Below are 25,788 nucleotides of genomic sequence, written 5' to 3'. Positions count from 1 at the left end.
TCTATTCCTACCAATTTCCCACCTTGTCTGTACAAACACCTACCTGCATTTCTTTCAATAAAATCTTTGAGGGAGCCATGGAAAGGTTTGAATATAAGCTCCCATTGACTCCATTCACTTAAATCCTCTAACAGAGGACAAGAATGCAAACTGGCCAATGCCTGGAGCTTTGAAACCTCCCCAAGCCGCCCCACTGCTTCGCACTCACTTTCGGCACTGGTGATAGCGAACAGAAAAAGCATTGGTAAGACTAGTTTGTTTGTCAGGATTTGTGTGGGTTTGATTTCTGGCACCGGCAGACAATCCATAGCACTCACCTTAAAATGTGATGGCGAGCAAACAATGTAGACTCATAAAAGACCAGACTCGGTCCTCCTCCACCGAGGTCTTTCTGGCATTGGACTAGTCTGGTCAGTGCCTGTAGCGAGCCGTAGCCCAAGTTGCGACTATCCTGCACTCCATAATGGGACCGCAGTGCCAACTCAATGTGGGACAGCTGAGGAAAATTGAAAAGAGAACAATATGTTTCAAAATCATTTATAGAACAGAGGGCCTTCAGTTTACAACAGCATTCTGGTCTACAGTGGCGACATACATACATTAGTACAAGCGCCCTATTTTATAACTAAATCATGTTATCATGCAAATGCATGTAAATAAATGAGCGCTCTAGCGTAGTGAGATTACCAAGTCTTGAGCTGCAAGCCGTTTATGACCTTAAAATGTTGTGTGTCAAGGCCATCCCAAACTGTGGCGCTTTGATGCACTTTCCTATTATTTTATTAGACGTCAACTCACTTCATCTTGACCACCAGAAGTGGTTTGCCCACACTGCTTGATGAACTCAAATATGTCTTGTTTGGTGGGTCTGGAAAAACTTCTTGCAGATTCCATGCCACCACTTCTCAGAATCAAAGTTGGACCAAGCACGTCCTGCAGTAGCTGCATTCAACACAACATCGATTTGTTTCGTTAAGGACTCAAGTACCCAGGACCAACAGTTGGCATCCAAATACGCACATAGATAGTAATTGGTACCTGAATATGTTTCGCCAAAAATCCCAAGAAGCTGCCTTGACCCAAGGAATGAAAGTCTTTGACCTGGAAGTGCTTGGTCAACTTCCCCTCTAAGATGGCAATATCAGCCAAATGGATGGCCGAGTTTATCGAGGATAGGCTATCTTTTAGGTACTGCTTCACTTTGGCTGAGAAATTGATTCAGAATTAAGGGAATTAGTTGTGAGATGATGTGTGGCAAAAATACATCTCATCCCATCCTTTACGCATCTTGAATTCATACCTTCACTGGGAATTGATGTGGCAGGTCTGTCTTCCATTGGATCGTTTTTTCCAGAGGTTTGGGGAGTTTTCTCATTGGCCACCTGGTCCTGTGGGACAGCTAGCGAGCCACCACAGATTGCCAACTGAAAGAGAGCTGTTGCTAGCTTGTTGCCGGACACTTCTGTTAGGAATTTCCGGACATGCTGCAATAAACAATAAAATACCACACAATAGACAAAACAATGTTATGATGATGATACACCCAAATTGGGTAAAATAATTCATGGGACAGGCTCAAATGTGGTGGTCTCATTTTCTGCCTAAGATATGGTGTCCAGTCCATGTTTGTGTGCTGTGTGTATGTCAATGTTCTATGTACTATGTTGCTCACAAAAGAGGGTTGAATCCAGATGGGATGCTCCAGAACAGAGGTGAAAGAAAGCAGAAGCACAGGAGCCTGGCGAGGCATCCATACAAGGCTAGCAGCTAAGGCTACAACGATCGACATTACCAACCCTTGTCAAGGCCAAGATATGCTAACCACACAACAAAATGAACTGTTAGTGAGCACCTAAAACTTTTTTTTTTAAACTCCTGATACTTATACAGGTACCGAACAAACGAAAGCACACCTGGAGAATGATGAGCGAGCTGTATCTGTATTTATGTGACTTGTTTACAGCTGTCGGTTATTGACAATCAACTGAGCTAGCAATAGCATAGCCAACATCGGGGATCTAGTGAAAATGTTTGGATACATATAAGATACGCGCACACACACACACACACACACACACACACACACACACACACACACACACACACTTGTAGCACCACATCTAGCTTGTCCAGCCTCATGTCAAGTGGCACGTTAAACCACCCAGTAAATCTTGTTTAATTTCTGAAAATGTGCCACTGAGCGAGCTGTTCGACATTTCAAGAACGGTGTGAATGCAATAACAGAAATAATTTTCGAAGAAATGCCTCCGAATTGGGTTTCTCGATCCTCGTTTGTGTGAAATACATTGTCGGGCAACCCCTAAACTACACCGTCTAAAACTGTCAAAGCCAAAGGGGAAGCAGAGCTGGTCGCGCCGCACCAGGTCGTCATGGTAACAAAAGAGAATTGAGCGTATCATTTTGGTGTAACCCTTGACAACTGTTCAACTTTCCTGGCCCTGTTTTCAGCAATAGAAGTACATACTTTGGAAGGTCTCCCACCAACCTTGTGCAATCCAGAACTCAACACCCTTTCTGCATTTGTGAAGACTGCCAGCACCACTTCTGCTGCTGTCAAGGAGGCATATTTTCTTCGGAGTTCCAAATTCCCAGCAAAGACGGAGCTTGTGGCTTTTACTGGCTCAAGGACACTCTTCTTGAGTTTTATCAGATGCTCCCGGGTCTCCTCTTCCAGCTCTTTCCGAATGGCTTCTTTCATCTCGTTCATTTCGCTATGCTCAAGACGACTCACTTTATTTAATGTCTGAAGGAGACAGAGAGAGAAATTTCATCCAAATACTTTGAAGGTGTTTGATTCATTTTAAGGAAGACGCAGAAAAAAAAGATCACTCCAAAACAAACAAACAAAAAAGTCGACCAAAACCTTACCGAGATGGGCAGCCCGAGACTGTGTATCCTGATACCCAGCTCGTAAGGAGACTCACAGTTATAATGGTCAGCTAGATACTTCATAAACTCAGCCAGGTCCACTTTGGGCTCTTTTGCCTTTCTCCTGTAATTGCGAAGTTGCTAGAAACAGGAAAACAGGAAAACATGTAGAATGAGCATAACTCATGTGGCTTTATGTACAGCGGTGGGAAAAAAAAAATTGACCAGCCTTGTTTCTTCAGTTTCCTGTTAATTCTAACCAACGGGTACAACTAATGGTTCTTTGGACATGAGCGATTGCTCATGTGATAATACCGTATTGGCCCGAATATAAGACGGTGTTTTTTGCATTGAAAGTAGACTGAAAAAGTGGGGGGGTCACCTTATATTCGGGGTCTAGACATTATACCCATTCAAGACGCTAGATGACGCCAGATATCAATGAAGCAAATGCTGAACTTGACTCCCCAGGCCAAAGTGAACCCCCGCCACGAAGAATAAAAATAAAAATAGCGGTAGCACGAAGAAGAAAAATAAAAAATAGCAGTAAGAAGGAAAAGAGAAGAAGATAATAGAAGAGATAACAGAAAATGGAGAAACGTAGCGAGAAAAGTGGATCGAAGATCGGCCAGGTTAACCGGCAGCTGAGGAGAAGTTATGATGTAATTTACATTTCAAAAACCAGAAGCCATTCATTTACGAATGTGATTGCACTTTAGATTTGAATGAGGCAAAATAACATGCTTTTTCTCTCAAATATATTGTTATAATCATTTGTTTCAGGTGTACTGTAATTATTTTCTGTATAAAAATTAATTTGGTGTTCAAAAAGTCTTTTTTCAAACTTGAGTCTTGAAAAAGAGGGGAGCATCTTATAATCAGGGCCGTCTTATATTCGGGCCAATGCGGTAGTTAAATTGAAAAACTGGTCTGTAGCCATTTGTAATGGTTTTCTTCGCGACCAAAATCACAGAGGTTCTTTACAACAATTTTACGTGCGTGACCGATCAGTCATTATTTCGGTCGTTACAATTGTGATATGAAATGTTGATACTATTTTCATTTTAACCACGATTTGAAGTCGCACCTTTAAGATGTCTACTGTCTCAATCTGGAAGATATCATCATCCTTGGTGTTGCTGTCAATCTTGAACATGCGGTGGATGATGGGGAGCTTGCAAAGAGGTCCCAGGTTTAGCTCTTCAAAGCGTTTCTTATTTTTGAGACCGGCCAAATTCTGTCCCAGCTCATAGAGCGTGCAGACGGACGTCACTGCTTCAGTGGACTGGAAGATAAAGAGAAATCCTTGAACACAAAGTACGATTTGGAGACTTTTGAGTTGATAGGACTGGCTACTAACCTGTATGTACATCGTTATCTCTTTCACCAAGTAGTGAAGGTCGTTCAGGGCCTGAATACTACGAAGATTGAGTCTTTCTAATTCCTTCGAAGTCAGTTGCATTAAAATGCACGTCCTTGAGATCACCTGGGAAAAGCAGTCGAGAATTATTTGTGATACGTCTGAGCAAATTCACAATGTTAAGCCTTTGACTTGGTTGCAGTGTCACTCCCTGGATTTAATTTACATAAATTGTTTGCTTCAAGGACACAAAGCAATGTTCAAAGTGTATGTGACTGTATTGCCAAACGCTCTCCCATTTAAACAAACATAGGCTTTTGACCTTTTCTTTGGTGACCAGCTCTCCCTCTCCTGCGAGATCTCGTATCACATCCTCCATCAGATTGCTGACCGTGTCTGGATCCAGATCTCTTTTCCTCTTCCATTGGACTTCATCGTCCACCACCGCTTCCATGGCCCGCACATTATCTCGATGGACCTCTCTCACCTGGGCATTATAAGCTTCCCGAAACACACTGGAACTGCACTCTCTACGAGCTGTATCACTCTTTTTACTCGTACTGGCTGTAGCGTCTTGCTGTAAAGCTGACGAAAAGACAATAAAAAACTATTTACAGTCATCAAAATGAGCACATTCTATTCTGAATACAACCATATTTGTGTACGTACCAGCAGCTTCAGTACCAGACGGAATTGGCAGGTTATTGGAGGAAGATGATTCCAAACTGTCATACATGGATAAGTACAGTTGAAAGGGAAGCTTTTCGCCATAGTGATGAAAATAGCAAACTTCCAGTAGATCCATGGATGGTTCAGTCAGTTGGTATTTTCCAGCTACCTGAAACACAGGAATAATTTTTAAGAGTCTCTCTATATAAATATAGATGGATAGATAAATAGATCGTTTCTCACGCCCACGCTGCTCCTCGCTCGCTAGCTAGTCCAGTCCTGACTCGGAGGCGACCTGATTGGTCCTGCTAGTATGCTCATCTTAAAGATGAAAACCATGCAGTTGTAAGTATACAAGGCCCAATACCTAAACTTGTAACCTTCTGAGCCTTTGTAGGATCCCAAGAACTCACCAGGGTAGTTCTCACCATCTGCCGTTGTGACAGTGGCAAAAAGCACTCCTGGTGCTTGATAGGAGTCTATTGTATGGGTGTGTGATTGATCCGTGGATGATGCAAATGATATGATGATGATGATAAACAAACGGCAGAATAATGTGGAATTTAATGCCTTCCGATAGGCCCTTTGGCATGAAGCTAAGAGAGTAGAGAGGGCTTCGTGGTGACCTGGTGCAGCGGCAAAGTGGAAAGTTCAACAACTGGCATAACACTATCAAACTATCAACACTTCGAAGATTGACAGAATTTATTTTTTTTGCCTGCACAAGCAATATTCTATCAGTGGTTTGACTCACCTCTAAAATTCTCTTGTGCAGTTGTTGTTGGTCCAATTCATCAGTGAGCTCGGGTCCAGCGGGAAGATGTTTATCAGGAATGGGCTGACTTGATGAAGCTGAATCTGAACTTGAAGGTGTCTCACTTCCTGATATTCCATCTCCAGGTGGACCTTGAGGTTGGTAGCGCTTGTGGATCACCAGGTCCCCTATCACTACCAGATCCCTGTCTAAGGTTGCTACCATGTCAGCAATTGAACTGAAGCCCAAAGTGGTCATTTTCAGTTTATGGTGGAATTTTAGCCTATATGCTGTTGCCAGATGCTTCATAAGAATGCCTTGCGGATGTTCTGTCATCATGGTCACTACATTTTTCACCTTCGTGACCTTCTTTTTTAGTTTGGCGGATTCACAAGCCACAGCTATAGCACTCACACTAGTTCCTGCAGCTTCAGCGTCAACTGTCCCAATATTGTCCTTGTAGTGCTTATGAAACACCACATTTCCCTCTACAACCAAGTCGTTCTCCAGGCAGGCTAAGAGAGCAGCATTGGACTTAAATCCCAGGTTGGCTATTGATAGGTTGCGATGGTATGTCTTGTTATAGTACATGCTAAGTTTTTTGATGGGGATCCCTCTTTGATGCTGCTTCACCATGGCCACAATGTCTTCGAGAACGTTCTCCATCTTGATTAGTTCTGCCGAGTGGAAAAACACATCAGCACTCCATAATTAACACAACAAAGCAGTTCCAAAAACATATAACAGCACCTTGAAGATAGGAAGTCAAGAACCTAAAAACACGTGCTTGCAAATGTAAAGCATCTTTTTTTTAAAGCGGCTAAAAGATTACTTTTACATTTCTCTTTAGTTTGTTAGGTGCAGGCAGGGATTACATTTAGATTTTATATGCACATGTGTAGATGGTTCCAAAATGTTGTATTTCATCAAAAAGAGGATCTTGGTAAACATTTGTTTTGACTTTGGCAAGCTATGACTCAACTAGGAACTGGGTCAGTTTCAAAACAGTTGGCGAGGACAACATCAAGCCTTCTCTCTTGTATGTTATTGCTTAATCGTTGATTAGTCACAAGAAAAATCAGTCAAGAAACAGTAATGAGGAAAATGTGTTTTGTAATACACGTTAATACAAAATAAAACAATGATCCAATTGTTCCATTAATCAATGGACTAACCAATAAAATAATCTATTTTACAAATATTCATTTGTGACAGCCATAGTGGTAAACACTCGATCGGTGACCAGGAGAGCTTAAACTCAAAATCTGCATTAGCAATTTGATGAGAAATCCAATTTCATCAAAATGATAAACAAAGTGCTTTATTCCATAAAAACAGGGATGGGCACAATTTTTCATTAGTGTTACCTGATGTATGATAAAAATGGTATTTTACAATAGTTTTCAATTAGCATTTCAGTTGCCGGGTCTAGAGCACTTGTAACCGCATATATTGTAACAGAGCCAAACTAAACATACAAAACATAAACCACCTCCAGCCATCAAACTAGTGTCTTACCTTTTCTTTCTCCTGGATGTCCAGATCTCCTTTAACCAGTGAAACTGAGCCAGAAAGCCTCTTGGTTTAGCTTATAAACGCCTCCCCCCCATCCTGTTGTGTTTCGATCTCTGCAGCCAGAGAGAAACGAAACTGAAAGTAAGAGGCTGGCTCATTGAAATGTACTCCAGTAGTTGCGACTCGCCTCGCTCTCATGTTCCTGTAAAATGCAACTGTGTTATATATTATTTAAAGTATCTTCTCAAATATATTGGCATTAATTTTTTTTTAACTGATTTGGATGTTTAATCAATGAGGCTATGGAACCATCTGATTTCTCCGAAAACAATCAGAAAACAGGATATCCCACTTGAAATTGAAAAAATACACTTATTTTTCTCATAATGAGTTCAGAGGAAATGAATACAGAGTAGAAAAAGGGTGAAGAGAAGTCATGCTTAAGATACAGAAGAGATAGTTTCTCTTTCCTGGCCACCCCTGACTGAGCCCATGCTGACTCATGCATCATGTGATCTGCAAATGAAACTGACCGGAGCCTAGTGAATCAAAACAGAAACTACAATTAGGTGCAGTGCCGGATGCTGGATTTGGAGCTGCCACTTCATAATTTACCTTGATTTCCCCTCGCAGGAACAATAAAATAAAGTATGTGCACCTGTCAAAATACCTAAGCCTGCATTTTCTTTTGTCCATATGTCAGCGTCGATGTAGCCACACAGACACGTTGGCCCAAGGTTATTTTGATTTTAAAAACAAAACAAAAACAAGAACATCAGTTTGATTAGACATCGGAAAACAGGAACGCTGAGAGCCAACTTGTCTTCAAAAATGTACTTTAAAATGTACACACGCAGTAAAATAGGTCGGCATAACCGAGTTTGCAGGATAAAGGCGAGATGTGAGCCAAGGCCAACAGGAGTCTAAAGGCCAAGTTGGACAGCCGGCTGACGTAAACCTGCATTCCCTATGGAACTGCCCGGGACTGAATTGTAAATCCTGATCTTTTTTGAAAGATATTGACGTGCAAATGTATTTTCTTCTTTTGTGTGGTTGTACACGGAATACAACTTGGTGGGCTGTATTCCATCCGCCAAAGATTTTAAGTGGATACAATGTAGGGATATGTGGGAATAAGATACTACCATTCAGATGTATTTGACAGTTCAGCTGGGAGTGGTTTAAGTGCACTTGCGGAAATGCCCACAATGCTGAGAATGGCATGATTTTTCACACTTTTCCATTCTTTCAAATTTCATTTCAAACCTCTATATATGCCGTTTCCAATTTAGAGGAAGATTCTATTTTCACTTGATAGGGACTTTAAACTTTTTAATGGTGCCTTCAAGGAGCATAGGGAACAAAGGACACTAATGAAAAAAATATGGGATGCTGTTAAATTGATCAAATTGAAATCTATACATGATAAAAAGGGGGTTGGGGGACTTTGAAGAGTGTATTTTTATATACATGCAGTGTAAAACGTAACTGGGGCGGCACGCCGGCCTCACAGTGAAGAGGTGCAGGGTTCGAATCCGGCTGTGTGGAGCTTGCATGTTCTCCCTGTGCCTGCGTGGGTTTTCTCCGGGTACTACGGTTTCCTCCCACATGCCCAAACCATGCATGGAAAGTTAGTGGAACACTCTAAATTGTCCCTAGGTGTAATTGTGAGAGTGATTGTTGGTCTTTGTGTGCCTTGCAATTGGCTGGGGACTTGTTCATGGTCCCCCGGTTACTGCCTGATGACAGCTGGAATAGGCTCCAGCACGCCCGCGACCCTTGTGAGGATAAGGGGATCAGAAAATGGATGTTTGGATAAAACGAAACTTACTTCCTAGATTTAGCACCATAAAGATGACCAACAAAATGTTTTATCGTGCCCTTCTTGAGCCAATACACACACACCTCGTCACCAAGAGCAAAAAGTACCTTTCAAATGTACTTTGGCTTCTCATAACGGGGTATGCATTTTCCTACATTGTGGAGGCCCTGCAAAGAGATGAGTACACTTGTCAGATGAAAGCAAACAATTGAGTGCTGTAAGTGCAGTCTCTTGTTGAATTGTCCTGACTACCACGGCGTGGACAACAAATGAATACATCTATTATACTCTTATCATTATTATTATTACGTAGTGCGGATGTTGAATGGCGCACGTTTTTAACAACAAACTTTCAGAACGGGTCACATGAAAACTGTGTTATTACTGAGAGAGGAACATCCAACCTTGACACAACAAATCTGAATTTAATGAGATTGAAAATATCATGGCGTGTTTTGTGGTCTGCGTTTATCATGAACAGAAGCCGGTCGGGTTCTGTGACGAAGAGTGACGGGGATACTTTTGCTATCTGATCAGCTAGACTGGCTATCGATGCTCGCACACTGTATATATACCTTAAGCTTGACATCCCTAGCAGGTAAATACAATGACTCACGTCATACTGCTGATATGTTGGAACCTTACCACAGTCAAAATGGCGACATCAGTAGCGCAATACTCACCGCTGTTTATTTAGTTTGCTCATGCTCCCTCGCTCGCGCGATGGTGCATTTACGCTCCTCCGGGAGAGTAGGACGTTTTACGATTCAGATGGTTGCGCACTTCAACACTGCATCCTAAAAAAGGGACGGATGAGCAAATTAAAAATGTATTCTGATACAACATGAGCCATGTTGAAGTCATCCTTATTGGAGTACTTTAGAAAACACCCGTATCTTTATAATTCACTACATATAACTGTAACACTGCATACTTTAACAGATTAATTGAAAAACGCTATGCATTTAACGACACTTTTGTCTGCATTCAAACGACACAAACTTATTTTCAATGCCCTGATTTCTGGGGCGTTTAGTACACTGACGCACAAGATGCATTGATTGACGCAGCTATTTTCTTCTTTGTCTAAAAGGCCCAATGGAAACAGAGAAAAAGCATGGTAGTGTGAAAAATTCAGCTGGAGTTGTCACATGATTTACTTTACGGGCCACATAAAATGACGGACTGGATCACGCCCCTGGAACTTGAGTTTGACTCCTGTGTCTAACACAGTGACCAGAGGTGAACTCTCAGTTAAAGGGCCATTTTATTCTGCAAATATTTATTCTGCAAATATTTGAATTCGAGACACGCTTTTCCGTGCCCACTCAAATTCCTATTCCAGTCACCACTATTTTAAGACCAGCAGTAAAAAATATACGGTATATAAAAGAAAAATCTACAACAGCGCAAAATTTGATTTCCTGTGAAACAGTGTGGAACACTTTACAAAAAATATATAAATTATGAACAGCGCGGACAAACCCCAATAGGTTCATGTTTCCCTTGAGGAAGACAAGCTTATCAAAGCTGGCATTGACCAGGGCGGTCCTCTTTGGCCGGACAATGTCACCGGCTGTTGAAAATACCTTCTCCACAGCAGCGGAGCTCGGGAGTGGAGTGTTGTATTTAATAAATAAGTCCACCCATGCCTCCCTGTGATCCTTTGGGAAGAGGGCCCAGGAGAGCGATGCCTGCTTGGGTTTCCAGTCGTGGATGGTGGCCCTCAGCACCTCCTCCACATCCTGGTCTACCCCATCCTGGTCGGTGCCAAACAGCTCCCTGTAAGCATCATTAGACGTTGGGAAGAAAAAGAGAATTAATTGAATGCCTGAATCCAATATGGAATAACAGACAATAGATATGCATTCAACTATGTTTTAATCCACTTATCCTTACGAGGGTCGCGGGCGTGCTGGAGCCTATCCCAGCTGTCTTCGCGCAGTAGGCGGGGTAAAACCCGACTTCATTACCAGTCATTCGCAGGGCAACAACAGTTATTTTCAAGGTTGTGAGTATAAATATGAACTGTTACTGGAAAACCCGGTCCTGGTAGCTCATCACGTCAGCCTGGGCCTTGGCTGCCCTTTGCCGCACCATGGCCTTAAGCTCCCTGACGATTCTGTCCTTGATGGCGTTGGCTTGGTTAGGGGCGATTCTTGCCAGGATGGTAGGAGTGAAGGAGGGGTGCAAGGCAAAGGCCGTGAGCAGGTCTTGGTCCTCAAAGAGGACGCCAAACCTAAAAATGAATAGCACTGTAAATCTCAGTTTCAAAACGTGAGGTAGATAAATACACACACACTATTATAAACATCCATTCATCCATCCATCCAACGTAGCTCGACCGGTAAATCGAGAGCTTCGCCTTTTGGCTCAGCTCCATCTTTACCATGACAGACCGATACAAAGTCCGCGTCACAATAATGATGCAATACTGAGGCCACCAAACAGGACCCTCCCAACGCCTTGGCCGTGTCTAGAAATTCTGTCCATAAACGTTGTTTGTAATGACAAAAGGCAGCCTTTGCGGAGACCAACCGTCACTAGAAATGAATCGGACTTAATGCCGGCAATGCAAACCAAACTGTGACATGGATGGTTTAGGGACCAAACAGCCCATATCAGAGGGTTCGGTACCCCATACTTCCAAATCACGCCCCACAGAACTCCCCGAGGGACAGGGTCGAACGCCTTCTCTAAGTCTACAAAGCACATGTTGACTGGTTGGGCAAATTCCCATGCATCCTCGAGGACCCAGCCTCAGAATTCAGTGAGTCAGGACTCTTTGGTGGTTGCGCACAAATTCCCGTTTTTACGCATTGTTGGTGTGTCAGAAGTCTGGAGTCCAGGTGTTTAAAACAAAATTTTGGTGCAAACAGCAGACTTACTTTTTAGACAGCAATACAAAAAAACCCAACCAAAAACAAAATATAAAATATTATTTTAATAATTATTTTTTTGACATCCTTAGTGTTCAGTTTGAATTGTCTGTGCCGTGGTTAATAAATACTGTACTCAGATTTTGACTTTCAACATCACAGCAGTTGTGACACTTTGACAAAGAAACAATTCACGGAATATTTCAATAATACTGACATCTCTCAACATATTGTACACATTACCTAGTTAAACCCACAAAGTTAGTATTTTGAGGGAAATGGGGGAATTCAGCCCCAAATCCCAAATCCTAACAAAATAATTACACATGTAATAGAATACTAGACCAAATTCACACAAACGTTCAAATTAATTTTAAAAGGACAGTTGCAATTATAATAAAACTTGATCCCCTTGAATAAACATGATATACTGTATATATTTTTATCAGAATCACAAGCAGAACGTTATCCCCACCAAAGTGAAGCAAATATGAACACTTTAACCATTTTGTTGTGATGGAACAACAACAATAAAGTCCCTGGGTTATTTTGATTTACATTATCCAAAAGTTCCAAAACATATCTCATTGGTGCAACAATTATTAACTTAATAAATACCAGAAGGGTATAAATAAAAAAAAGGATCTAATAACTACAACTAGCTCTACTTGTACACACCCATTACATATAAACAGCTTAAAATGCTTTAAAATGCAAGCGCTCTCTAAAGTCTCTCTCTCTCACCCCATTATATATATATATATATGTGTGTATATATATATATACACATATAAATATATATATGCATTACACACTTTTCGCTTTTTGAATAGTATTCCTGAAATGAATCATTTTTCATGATATTCAAATGTTTTGACGAGCACCCGCATATGTGTGAGTGTGTGCATACATGCATGCACATTGACACAGTGAATGGTTGTTGCCCCTTGAATTTTGGTTACAATTCGTGCTTCAAATAGACAGGTATACAATTGAAATTGTTTTTATGAACAATCAACACCAGGCGGGAAACATGCGGCACACAACCGTGAAGCCGAACGAAATCCATATATTTTAGAAAAAAAAAAATCGAAAGTGGGGCGTGCGATATTATTTGGGATCTACACGGTGAGTGCAGTCAACTCACTGCAGAAGATGAAATGAATAGAGGTTTGATACTGTATTGAGTGTTTTTATCCTACGAAAAAAAGGAGGTCAACTGACAATCAGCTTTAATGCACGACCCCCGTTCTGTCTATTAAATCAAGGTTCCAATGTACCACTTTCTATAACTTTTGACCATTCACCGTACTGCTTCAAAAGCAACGTAACGATTGTAGTGATGCTTCAAAGAGGTACAAATGGAATTAAATCACGTTTGCTTAAAATGCCTAGCCCTGTGATTTAGATGACTTGGAATGGCTATCCTGACAGTCAATGATCTCGACGTGGATGAAGAGCGAAGAGGGTGAAAGGCTGGAGCCATCCTGCTTGAGCAGTCGGACATGGCGGTAACCTGTAAAAGCCAAAGTAGTGCATGTTAGGAGAAGCAACCTGAAGTTGTGAGTGCCCATCAATCTGAGCATTCGCACTACTCTTTCAGTCATACCGTACCTGTGCGGAGACTTGTAAAAGGCAGTGTGTATTGTCCGAGAAAGTCGTTGCTTGAAGTGTAGTCGTGATCTTCAACCAAAAAGCGAACAAGAGCCAGGCCAGGAGCATGAATGGTAAAATTAAAGTTGCAGTCCCATTGTGGATTAAAACCTGAAAAATGATCATTATTATTATTATTATGATTAGCAGGGGCCCCAAAATAGAAGCCTGTGGAACACCATGGGAGCCAGAGCAGGACTTAAAGCATCCCAGTCTAACACAAAATGTACTGCCTGCCAATTAGGATCTCAACCACTCGAGTTGTACCACTAATGTCCACCTGGTGGTGTACATGAGCCAACAGAATGCTCTGGTCTACCATATCAGGCTGCAGTCAGGTCCAACAAAACAATACACAGATAGTCTGCAGTGTTTTTAGCCAACAGGATGTCATTAAAAACTCATAAGAGGGCTGACCGATAATAACCCGGATCATGTCGATGTAAAGTCTCGTGAGCATATCAACCTATTTCTCACTTGCTTCATGGTACTTACGGTGTACATACCATTATTTTGGATGTGATGGGTTTTCTTCTTGTTGTTATCAATCGTAACACCATGTATCTCAACCCAAACATGGGGATCCACAATGGCTGTCGGCTTCTTCTTCTCTTGTTTAGGTAGCTGCTGTGCGGAAATAACCTGTAATAACAATTAATAAACAAATGAATCTATGGAAAAGGGTTGTGATTGTTTGACCCCTCCTGCCAATCAAACATCGGTAGTAGAGTGGAACAGCAACCCCACTTTGTGATGCACTGTAAAAACGTTCTTTTGTTTGTATTCGCAGTTGGTGTGTCAGTTTTCGTACCTTAACAGTGAACAGAACAGGCGCATGGCCAGGACCGCCACCAACATTCTCTGGATTAAAGGTGGTGTACGGCTGGCACATGAAAGGGGGCTTCAGAATGTAGCCACATTGACCATTCTGCATGAATTTGCCTCGATTTAGATCCATCTGTTCACCAGGAGTTTGGAAATTCAGAGCCACTGGGGGGAAAATAAAAACACAACACGACAGCGTTTGATTTCACTGTCAATAACGGGTTTTTGAAACAAGCACTTAGCTGTAATACCCGCCCGAATCAAAAATATTCATCTACGACTGTGTGATGCGTCATTATCCCGTATGCTTCGTCTTTGTTTTTTAAAATGCCATACCAAGTTGGCAGCCTCCATTCCACATTTCCTGAGGGTTATAGTTGGACGACTGGAGTCGCTGTCCTGAGGGGTAGACCCTGCTAAGATGGCGGCTGTTGTGGCGTACAAAATACATCCCTGGAGTGTAAAAACAAAGAAACCCATCTCGTCAAGTCAGATACGCAGATATGGAAAAATACCGCACAAAACCGATTTCACTTCAGTGCTACAAACCCTCAAAATATGTAAACTACAAACTCCCTTTAATTTTTTTGCATTGCATTATTCACTGTTTTCCATTATCTTTTTCCAATCTAAATAAACATAGTTTATGCTACATTAGCAATATCACTAACCACTCATTTAGCCAAGCATAAGTTTGACAGAATTTTTTTTTTTTTTATCTCTAATAACAGCATTAAAAATAGATCTTGCGAACTTTAAAATGAGTCAGTTTAATTCACAACATGATATGGACTGGACGCCTGTAAGTCTTTGTGAACCAAGATATGTTATTTTAGCAGCAGTTTTTTTTCCCTAAGGGGAGTTTTTCTGTGTGTCATAGAACGTGACAATAAACACTTCTTTTACTTATTCTCGATTGTACTTTATGGTTGATTCTCTCTGCCCCCAAAATCAAGTTGAGCATGTCAAAATAAGCCGTGCAAGTCTATATTTACATGGACCTGCATATACTATGATGGAGCAAATGGCTCATTAAATGAGATATGAGATATGATGCTTTGACCGCCAACACTTGGATAAGTGGAGCAAATAAAAAGGTAATTGATGGTAACTTGGGTGCCATTTTAGCGGATTGCGTATATTTTGCTCGTATCGCTATGTGGTCGATTAGCAACCGGAAGTTAGCAGATATGGTGCGTGCAGATACGCTGGGATTCACCCGTTTCGGCCTCTGACACACCCACCATGCCTTTCCTGGAAATATATGATGCAACCACCAAAGAGGCTTGATTCAATGAAGTATGAAGGTGAGCCTAATTTCCGGATCGTGGACTTTTCATGACACATGAGAATTCCGTCGAGATTCATTTTGGAAAAGATGGCACACTTTGGTGCCTCCCTGTGTGGAGTTTGCTCTTCCTGTGCCTGCATGGCTTTTCTTCGGGTTCCTCCCACATTCCAAAAATATGCATGGCAGGCTGATTCGACACTCAAAATTGTCCCTAGGTGTGAGTGTGAGCGTGCATGCTTGTTCGTCTGTGTGTGCCCTGCAATTGGCTGGCAACAGGTTCAAGGTGTCCCCCGCCTACCGCCCAAAGACGACTGGGATAGGGTCCAGCACCCCTTGTGAGGATAAAGCTGATCGGAAAATGGATGGCACACTTTGGTTGTGAAATTAACTTGGATCCGGAAGTCATCGCTATAGAAAATCTATAGAGGGGTTTGGCCTTTTTTGCATCTCCCACAATGCACCGCCGGCGCACATATCGAAAGGCTAGCCACATACTGTATTTATGAAAAAATATATATGGATAGATGCTTAGGCAAGATACCCGTTACAAGTCATGTGTGAAGATTACGTTTGTAAGCAAGTAGCTATCAATACATAAACAGTGATACAATACCTGAGTCTTTGACATGTCTGAGGGCTTCACTTTCAGAAAATGAGGACATGTCACTTGGCGGGGATTTGGCAGCGTGTTGAAAGCTTTTAAAGTGCACACCGCGGGTGTACACGACCAATTCTGACAGCTCTGAACTCATCTGAGGCGCAGCTGTCTGGAGTCACAACAAAACAACCGGTCACTCCCATTACATCTTCACCATGAGAAAAACGATGACATGTGTAGACCTTGTCATCTTTTTTCCTGTTATGGATACTGCTCTCAGCTTGGTTGGCTTCATCGTCTGATGAGCTGAGGTCTGACGAGCTTGACGTGCCTTCCCGCATCGCTGGCTTCTCTTTCTTCCCCTTAACCAGGATTTTACCTTTCAGATCCTGCACACAGTGCACACAACCACACTTTACCCACACATTACCCAGAGGAAAAATGAGTTCAACCCCTATGTTAAGTATTATGAATTTGGGGTGTGTTTTATCCACAATATCTGATTGTATCTCATCGCAACTTAATTAGCAATCGATTCAATGCAAATATGCACAATGTGGACCAGTTTGACTTGTTAGATAACAGGAGGGTTCGAATATGAGCAAGAGAAAAATACCCGCATTTTTAAAGAGATTTGTGCAACGCAGGGCCCGACATCAAGCATTTTTTTTGGTCGTGGCCTGACTGAGCCACCATGACCCAAGTTGAGGCGGTCCTGTCAAAAGCTTTACTGGCCCCACATACTAATTTATGAAAAAATAATTTGCAAATCATTCTGTTTTTATTAACTGTTTACACAACATCCCAACTTCAGTGGAATTGGGTTTGTATTAAGGCCCGCAGCGATTGCGCTAGGCAAAGCTAGCAACATGAGGCTAATCCAGTCAGGGCAGTGTCTGAACGTAGGTAATGGCCCCACACAGCAGCTTAATGACCACGGACCAGCGAGCCACCGTTAATGTCAAACCCTGACAGTTGCAAGGCTTAGCTTTTGTGCTAGGTGCTGTACAGGCAGCTCACCCGACAAAAAAACAAAACAAAATTCTTTCAGAACCCATTATCCGATTTTCTAAATTCTTGGTATGTTGTACTCAGGTTTAATCTAATGCACTGGATTTTCAACCAGGCCTTTTTTCAGTTTCATAACATACTTCCGGTGAAGGCAGGGTGTTGGGGTCGAGGCCGCGAACGGGCTTTGCCAGCAGTTTGTCTCCAAGGATGCTCTTCAGGTGTCGAGCCATCACTGCCTGCTGCTCCACAGAGCAGTGGTTCTCCAAGGAAAGGATCAGAGGGTATGGCGATGCCTAGATCATGATTATGCATCGTGGGAAATCAAATATCAGAACAGAGGGCGGGAAACATAAAAAAGTATTCTTGTATAAAATGCATGAATTAAAACTGAATTAAAATCAACGCCTTCAACCAATGTACACGTGTTTTACAACAATACCTTAACAGGATGTACCTGGGGATGAAATGTATAAGCATGTACTCCTTCACTAAAACGCACTACGGGTAGGGTAGAACAGCACATGCGCATCAATGAATGGAGGCGATTGAGGAAGCCGGATCAAAATGTCCTTTAACCGTTTCATGCACCCTGTAAACTGATAATATGATATACTGTCCACTGTAGTAACCGTTGTCCCTAAAAGGTTATAAAGCACAACTAGTGTGTGAAGTTAGATGGTTGTGAATGTGAACAATTCGCATCCAGACTCAGATTTTTAGTTATCATATTCATGCCATTTCTTTACGGGAAGGATTTGACATGAGGCACGTCACAGGCAGGCTTCGGCCTTCTGTGTGTGACAGGCAGGTCTGAAATGATATAACGGAAGCTTTTTTGCCCCCAAGTACCAGGACTTGGAAATTATTGTATTGCATAATTTTGGCCGGCTAAAATTCACTATACCGTAATGGTACCTGTACTTGGTGCAACACTAATGCTGGGTCATAATTTTGACTTCAACTTTATATACAGTACTTTTCACCAGAGATGGGCATTCCATCCCTGGGACGGAACGGTCTGGAACGGCCCGTCCGTCCTCGTACTTTAAAAGGACGAGGACGGATGGGGGACTGTGGATGATTATTATGTGAATAAAAATGGTGGGATGATAACGGAAGGGTACCCCGTTCACTGATGGTAATGCGTTTGGCCCCCCCCTTACCTTAAACGCATACTCGTTGATTGTCTCAATGACTTCGACAAAGGGCACTTTGGAGGTGAGCGTGTAGCCGTGGTAGATGACAGGCTGTCCTTTATCGCCATCCCAACAGTCCAACTCCACACAGCGACAACCATGATTCAGGGCTCTAAAAAAAAAAAATAATAATAATAAATAAATAAAATCTCTTTTTCTGACAGATGAACAAGTAAGCTCTTAAGTTAAAAAAAAAAAAATCCTGTGGTCATCAGGCATGGTTTTGGCCAGTGAAATTGAACGAAACATTCCAAAAACCGGTTCATCACAGTCAAATCACAATTTAACACTTTTTTTTAACCACACTACATTTTGCATTGACCTGTGTTGTCATTGTGAGATTTTCAAATTGGCTTGATGATCTGAAACATTTAGATGTCCTAAATTTGCATCAGGAAATTATAAATATTTTTTCATGGCACTGTTAAATACACTTAATAAAAAAAGAAAAACCGCTATGGATTCCTTTTCATTCTTACCGGATATACGGCTCGACGCCACTCTCTCCGGTCAGTTGATCCTTAGTCAAGTATGTATTGTGGGATGAGGAAATGAAGTAGTGCGCCAGCGGTTGTTTCATGTTTTGATAAACCCGAACATGCTCTGGGTCAAAAACAGAATTCTCCTTGGACAGCATGTACATGGTGAAGCCATTGGGTGTCATCAAATGGTTCCTCTGAGCTGTGTTGGGCAAAAAAAAAAAAAAAAAAAAGCAAACAAACATGATGACAGAGAATTTTTTTTATCGTGTGTCAATGTGATTCCATCAGTTCTACTATTTTTTTCTTTTTTTGCACCGATTCCAAATCTGCACTCATTCTTTTTTTTTCCAAGCACATCAGGTTTTCCAAATATTTGCACTTTTAATATTTTACGTATTTCGTAATGTTTATTGACTAAACCCAACTTTTCTTTTATATTAGATATTTTTTTAAATATATAAATTCTAGTTTCATAGCTTCACAATACTTTTGAAACCAAAAATAATAATAAAAAAGAAATATTGCAATTACAAAATAACCACTTGCTTCAAATACTTTTATCTTAAGGGTGGCATTCACTCACCTTGAATACAATTACGCAACTCGTACAGTGGTTAAACCAAACCAGACTCCTCTCCTGTTTTTCCATCTTTCTCCGCTGCACAAATGCTACATTTGTATTCACTACTGTATATTGAATGGCTACTGAGGAAGATTTCAATAATTCCGAAGGCAGTAAAGGCGGTAACGGATTACTAAGTAACACAATAACGCGTTACTCCAAAATGTGCACATTTTCCAGTCATGCCAAATTTAACATTACTTTTAACAATCAAGTAATCAGATTATAATTACTCATCAAACATCACAAAACATTACTCGTTTAAAATATACTGACTCGTTCTTGAAAGTGACGTCAATATTTGAAAGAGTAGCGCCGTTAACCCTTTCGGGTACGGCAGTCATAACAGTGGACTGCCTATCTGTCATGGTTCTGTTTGTGACCAACGGGTGGCACTGTCGGGCTCTGCCTGCAGCTGCACACCTCTTGGTCATTGTGTCATTAGTACTGTCATGGTTCTGTTTGTGACCAACAGGTGGCACTGTAGGGATCCGCCTGCAGCTACACACCTGTTGGTCATTGTGTCATTAGTTGTCACTTTAAACGACTTGATGCCCGACCACTCAGTGTCAGGTCATTGTAGCTGTCACTTTTGCTGTTGTTGTTTTCTGTTGGTGATTCTGTTCCTGTTAGTTTTTTGCTTCTGCAATGGGTTTTTGTTTGTTACTCTGGATTCTTGCTTTCAGATCTATGTTCTGGATTTAGTATTGTCAGTGTTTTGTTCATACAATTTGTCAAGTTCACCCTGCTCCTCCCTCTTGGTTGTTTTTGGGGGTCCTCCACCACTACCGTTCGTGACATTATCATGTTATCAGGGTATCATGATTGGTGCACAAAAGGGTTAATGAATTCAAAAAACGTCGGATTTAATTTTTGTGTGAAGCAGCATACCCCATTCATTAAGTTCATAGGTGATGATGAGGCTTTGGGCGTGTGTGAATGAAGAATCCTCCCCCTGGTCGTTCAGGAAATCCCTCAAATCTGCCGTTGAGAGGACGCATCCATTGGAAGAATAGAGCATAAAGATGACATCCAGCTCAGGTCTCCGCAACAACTCTCGGCAGAAAACTTCAATTTCCCCGTGGTCCAAACGGCCATCGGCTGAGTGATCGCACTTCTGTCAGAGGATCATTCGAGAGTAAAATACATATGCAACTGTTACCGATTCTGTGTTGAAAAATGACGATGTGAAGTTAAATGATAATGATCGAGTGCGGCAGGCGTCACACCTCGAAAAGTTCACGAGCATATTGGTCGCTCAAGTCAATATTGATCATTTGCAGCAATGTCTGCACTTCATCGTAGCTCATCTTATCGTCATGATTCCGGTCAGCGCGACTCAGGTAAGCATGAATCCAGGTGACGCGTAGGATCAAGGAAGATGTCACACTCTCGTCACAGATTTTTTTGCACAGCCAATTTGGAAAGATTTTTTTGTCTAATCCAAATTAACAAACATTGACACTTAACGGGTATGTAATGGACACCAAACAACCAGAACGTTCTGACCATAAGCTAACCAGCTTCGATACAAAATCTTTAATGGATAATAAAATCCGGGCTGATTTTAGACAAACACTGTCAATTATTGAATTCGTTTTAGAATGTCACTGTTAGGGTGGTTCTGTTTGTGACCAACAGGCGGCACTGTAGGGCTCCTCCTGCAGTGGCACACCTGTTGGTTATTGTGTCATTAGTTAGTGTTTGGTTAAAACAGGGGTCGGTAACCCGCGGCTCCAGAGCCACATGCGGCTCTTTAGCGCCGCCCTAGAGTCACCCTGGAGCTTTTTTTTTCCAAAAATGTTCGAAAATGATGAGGGAGGGAATATTCCACATTCATCAAAGGATATTGATCAAGTTTCTCCTTCTGGGTCATGTTGCCAATTCTTTCCTGCAGTGTCCGGATGCCGCGGGTCCAATGAAAAGCCTCTTCAGGGTTCTGGCAGAGAAGATCCAAATTCTTTCGGGGACTCTTGAAGACCACCGTCAAACACCGTCCTTCGGGAACTGCACCAACCATCTGCCGCAATGTCTCCGAATGGCAGCCCTCACATACGCATTCCACTTCCGTGATGGAGACTGAGTAAGTGAGGCAGATGAAGAAAGAAAAGGAGACTTTTCAGTTTTTCGGCGATTGAATTGCTTTGCTTCGGATCAAATTGGACGAAACTACACTGCCGCATGATTAATCCTTTCACGCACCCTTTAACCCGATAACTTCTCCTCAGTTGCCGGTTAACCTGGCCCATCTTCGACCCACTTTTCTCCAGATTGTCGCTACGTTTCTCCATTTTCTGTTTTCTCTTCTATTATTTTCTTGTCTTTTCTTTCTTACCGCTATTTTTTATTTTTCTTCTTCGTGCTACCGCTATTTTTATTTTTATTCTTCATGAAAGGGGTTCGCTTCGGCCTGGGGAGTCAAGTTCAGCATTTGCTTCAATGGTATCTGTCGCCATCTAGCGTCGTGAATGGGTATAACGTCTCGACCCCGAATATAAGACGACCCCCACTTTTTCAGTCTTATTTCAATGCAAAAAACACCATCTTATATTCGGGCCGATACGGTATATACATTTTTTAAGGCTTTTAACACATTTTCGCCAGGGGTGCCAATAATTATCGAGGGCGCTGTATGCCCGCCATCCGTTCTACATCAGGTCTTGTTACAATTTAAGACCTACCCATAGTCGAGTGAGTTGAACCTGGTATTTCAGCTGTTGAGTAAATATAGAGCACTAAGCCAGGGCTTTTAAGGTCAAAAGTGACGGCATGCCCTTTAATTTTAATGTTCGATCTCAGTGTTTGAACATTTTTTTCAGGGATCAGCTGCCTTTTTAAATACAACTTGGAGAGTCTATAAAAAAAAAAAAAAAGGCACCACCCTTCCCCTTCGGCCAGCTGAGGAGAATGGAAAATGCTGTGTTTTCATGTGTGACCGTCCAGAAAGTAGCAATTACACTTAACCAAAATAGACACACCACGTGAAAAGCTACATTTAAAGAATTCACAGAATCAGTCAACATAGAAGCCTATTCGAGTTCATGAAACCCAATTAGAAAAAATCAGGATCAACTTTTTTTTTTTTTTTTAAATCGCAGTGGGAAATTTGTTTTCAATTTTACAACATTACTGCATGAGCAGTCATTCTGTCACAACAAGAGATGACTACAAACACAGAATACATTCCAGACAACATAAACTGCAGACACGGCATGCAAACAATAACGTTAAAAATGTTAAAATATGCTTGAAATTAAAGAGCGGCAGCGATGAGAACAGATAGCGGTCCACTAAAGTTCATACTGGGCAAAATAATAAATTAGTCTAATAGAGTGGACACAGTCAAACCCATAAAACAAATCAAATGGAGTTCATAAATAATAAAATGTCAGATGACGGTGATTGAATCCGTCTCAGAAAGATTTTCTCTCTCTTTCGAAAATCTTTTCCCGATTTGAATATATCATGCTTAGAAATGTCTCAACAAAGGATTATAGTATAGAATAAAAAGGCTAATTACACTTACAAGATTGTTGCTCTTTGGCTCGACTGAAAGTTTTGCGGGACTGGCACCAAATTGTGACGCCATCTTCCAGCAGCTTGAGGGTACGTCGCTTTTGCCAGTGAGGTGATCGGACCTTTGCAGAGGAACGCTTCATCGATTAGTTTTTTTTCCCCCTGTCATGTTCAGCTCAATAAGACCATTTGCAAACATAACCTTTGGCTTTGGGAACCAATGGCAAATATTTTTGCCTATTTTCTCAGGGATGTGACAGAGCATATCACTGACCGAATCCTAATCAATTTATGTTTGGCATTTTCTGCAACGGGAAGACAAATTGCTTAGTATAACTGTAACACTGGAGTTTGCTCTGATTTTAAACTGCTTCTTTAGTTTGGATGACAAATTCAGTATCTTAAATTTGAAGGTTACAACTTTGTGGAAGATTGATTGCAAGAGAGGTTGGTGGGTCAGGAGAAATATGAACACCAAGGAAAAACCTCTCGTGCTCCTCTGAGAATCTGACATTATTAACTCATCAACAGTGAAGCTGTGCAAGTAATAATATTGCTCACATTCAATTCAATATACCTCATACCTTCACCATATTGGAGCCCTTCAGCATCCACTTGACATCTTCATCATCCTGCAACCCTACAAGAAAAAAACAGCAACATTTGCTCAGGAAATCTCCATCTCTACTTCTTAAATTTTATAACACCTTTGAATTGTTGCGTTTATGATTGGTACTTTTATATTTTAGGTTTTCTAAACATGATGACCAAAATGTAATGCATCTTGGAAATTTGAAAACATTTTTTATTTTTTTAAGTTTTCATATGTATAAAAATGGATTCTGAAGGACTATTGTACTGTAGAGGTTTGGACTTCTTGAGGTGATGTAGTGGAAGATGAAGTTATCAGTTGGGTTTTTGTCCTCAAATACGTGAAATGTTCTTGTTCCACACATCAGCCTTTTTCATATCAATGCATGCGTGTGAGAGTGCTTGGAAGGGAGACTGAATCTGCAAAGGTGTTTTTCAGAATGCTCTGGAGGGTGAAGGTAGCCATCGTTCTGAGGGGTTGGGGGTGGGGGGTGTTATGTGATGTTATGTTATGGCACTACTGTATTAAGAGGTGGATTAGATCACAAAATGCGCACTGAAGGCTCAGGTCCAAAATTTACCGTCAGCCACTGATATACAGGATATTACTTTTTTTTCTTTTTTTTTTTGCTAAACTTATTCTCTGCTACCCCCCACCCCAACCCCTCGCGCGCACCCCCTCAAATTCCATCTGCGCCTCTGCATTTACCGATGGGACTACAATAAAAGATATATCAAACCAAAGGAAGGACAGATGGGATGAACAGTTTGGCTGGTTTGAGTTGAAGCAACTTGAAAAACTTGTAATAGCTGACATGTGTTCATGAAGGTCGCAACACGATATACACTTCAAGACAGCGTGGAGAGCGCTGACCACAAACGTGTACTTGTCGTTGATTACCCCTTGAGAAAATTACAGACTACTATACTCTCCCTCACGGAAGACAGTAAATACGTGCAATTTACGTGCATACGTGCAATTTAAAAACAAAAAGGAAAATAAAACCGTATGCCATTAATCGATTGAAACCTTACTTTACAATGCACGTACATACCTTGATATGATCATTTTGGATTAACCCCCCCCCCCCTACCCCGCCCACCCAGGCAATTCAATTGGAAAACAGATTTCTTCTATTCACTTAAATCAATTGAACGACGGAGCTAACTTTTTTCTGCAAGCTCCATCATGCTAATTCATTTTAAATCACAGATGATCTATCTATCTATGTCTGTCTGGCACAGCTGAGATTGTTAACTGTGAGGTAGACTTTATGGCTATGGTATTGGCCTAAAAGAAAATAAATCCCACTATTTACTTTACTCTCATCGGCAACTGATGTGAATCAAGAGAGTCGGGGGATTATTTGTATTGCATTTGAGAAATTTACATTCAAAAGTCTTTTTTTCTCTGAACAGCTGACTTCCGAGTCCCTTCTTTGATAACGATCAAGGCTGACGACCGATTGCCATCATTTTTGCAGATGAGTTTGCGAACGACGACACATGCAAGTCTTACCGAGACTCCTTAGCGGATGGATGGCCTTTGAATCGGACGTCCCGTTCCCGTTCTTACGCACGGGGGCTGCTTTCCTTCTGTTTCCCAACATATTGTTGAGAGGGAGGATTCGCTTTCTTTATTCTGCGTCCCTTCCGTCACTGCTATATAATTGATGGCTCTTGCTCAGCACGCATAATTTTTATCCTGGCGCAGTCGAATCCGCGTTGTCCCAACCTTCTTGTTGCTGACGTCACAAAAACAAGATTTAGGAAATGCACGAAACCATGCGAGTACATCCATCCATTAAGTACTGTATTTATAGAATATTTGGCAAACGTCAAGTGCCAGCAACACGCTTTAGGAATCACTCTCAAAATAAGATTCCATAAAGGTCACGAAAGACTGATATCACACGATTCTAAAATGACATATTAACTCTACCAATGTTAATATTAATAGTGTTTACAATAAATAATCACAATAAAACACGTTTATGGAGCCCCTTTATAAAGAAAACGATCAATTGCACGATTCAGCAAATATATATCATGTTGACCTGTTTTATTCCGTTACATTTATTTTATGCAACAACTCATTTCCCTCCATTTCCGGTT

At 41.4% G+C, this 25,788-nt stretch overlaps 2 protein-coding genes across 6 annotated transcripts in view; both read right to left on the bottom strand.

Moving 5' to 3' along the window:
- Positions 1-9,176, bottom strand: part of LOC147189527 (uncharacterized) — a 34,656-nt gene extending 25,480 nt beyond the window's left edge. For 2 of the 4 annotated variants that reach the window (XM_086138111.1, XM_086138109.1), the window contains exons 1-13: positions 7,191-9,176; positions 5,673-6,349; positions 4,919-5,087; positions 4,572-4,834; positions 4,250-4,375; positions 3,977-4,174; positions 2,890-3,030; positions 2,507-2,764; positions 1,301-1,484; positions 1,039-1,205; positions 799-942; positions 318-496; positions 44-216 (exon numbers count right to left, since the gene is read on the bottom strand). In XM_086138111.1, coding sequence (XP_085994237.1) covers positions 44-216; positions 318-496; positions 799-942; positions 1,039-1,205; positions 1,301-1,484; positions 2,507-2,764; positions 2,890-3,030; positions 3,977-4,174; positions 4,250-4,375; positions 4,572-4,834; positions 4,919-5,087; positions 5,673-6,338 — 2,668 coding nt within the window. In that variant the 5' untranslated portion in view covers positions 6,339-6,349; positions 7,191-9,176. The remainder of the gene's footprint in view (positions 1-43; positions 217-317; positions 497-798; positions 943-1,038; positions 1,206-1,300; positions 1,485-2,506; positions 2,765-2,889; positions 3,031-3,976; positions 4,175-4,249; positions 4,376-4,571; positions 4,835-4,918; positions 5,088-5,672; positions 6,350-7,190) is intronic. The other 2 variants (XM_086138108.1, XM_086138107.1) reach the window with 2 other exon arrangements.
- Positions 9,177-11,935: 2,759 nt separating this feature from the next.
- Positions 11,936-25,476, bottom strand: plcd3b (phospholipase C, delta 3b). 2 transcript variants are annotated; one of them, XM_086137758.1, is made up of 16 exons: positions 25,193-25,476; positions 23,667-23,722; positions 23,093-23,204; positions 21,417-21,645; positions 20,796-20,925; positions 20,458-20,683; positions 18,942-19,143; positions 18,430-18,574; positions 17,407-17,559; positions 16,498-16,644; positions 16,271-16,424; positions 14,703-14,819; positions 14,353-14,531; positions 14,048-14,183; positions 13,503-13,652; positions 11,936-13,404 (listed from the first exon to the last, which is right to left on the bottom strand). In XM_086137758.1, exons 1-16 carry the CDS (start codon positions 25,281-25,283, stop codon positions 13,280-13,282), a joined length of 2,352 nt encoding a protein of 783 aa, XP_085993884.1. In that variant the 5' UTR covers positions 25,284-25,476; the 3' UTR covers positions 11,936-13,279. The 2 variants fall into 2 exon arrangements, with proteins under 2 accessions (XP_085993884.1, XP_085993885.1); XM_086137759.1 differs by lacking the exon at positions 25,193-25,476 and having other exon boundaries at positions 23,660-23,711.
- Between the last annotated feature and the right edge of the window lie 312 nt (positions 25,477-25,788).

The sequence above is a fragment of the Hippocampus guttulatus genome, chromosome 19 (genome assembly GCF_054856545.1).
Source record: "Hippocampus guttulatus isolate MCC_2025c chromosome 19, RoL_Hgut_1.0, whole genome shotgun sequence".
Classification (NCBI taxonomy): domain Eukaryota; kingdom Metazoa; phylum Chordata; class Actinopteri; order Syngnathiformes; family Syngnathidae; genus Hippocampus; species Hippocampus guttulatus.
The sequence above is the reverse complement of the archived record's forward strand: the minus strand, read 5'-3'. Positions and strand labels throughout refer to the sequence as shown.

Excerpts from the sequence above, each read along its gene's own strand:
- plcd3b (XM_086137758.1), bottom strand. The coding sequence starts at position 25,283 with ATGTTGGGAAACAGAAGGAAAGCAGCCCCCGTGCGTAAGAACGGGAAC. Across the intron at positions 17,560-18,429 it reads TCAACGAGTATGCGTTTAAG|GCATCGCCATACCCTCTGAT; the intron begins GTAAGGGGGGGG and ends ATCATGATCTAG. Across the intron at positions 14,820-16,270 it reads CAGACATGTCAAAGACTCAG|GGATGTATTTTGTACGCCAC; the intron begins GTATTGTATCAC and ends TTTACACTCCAG.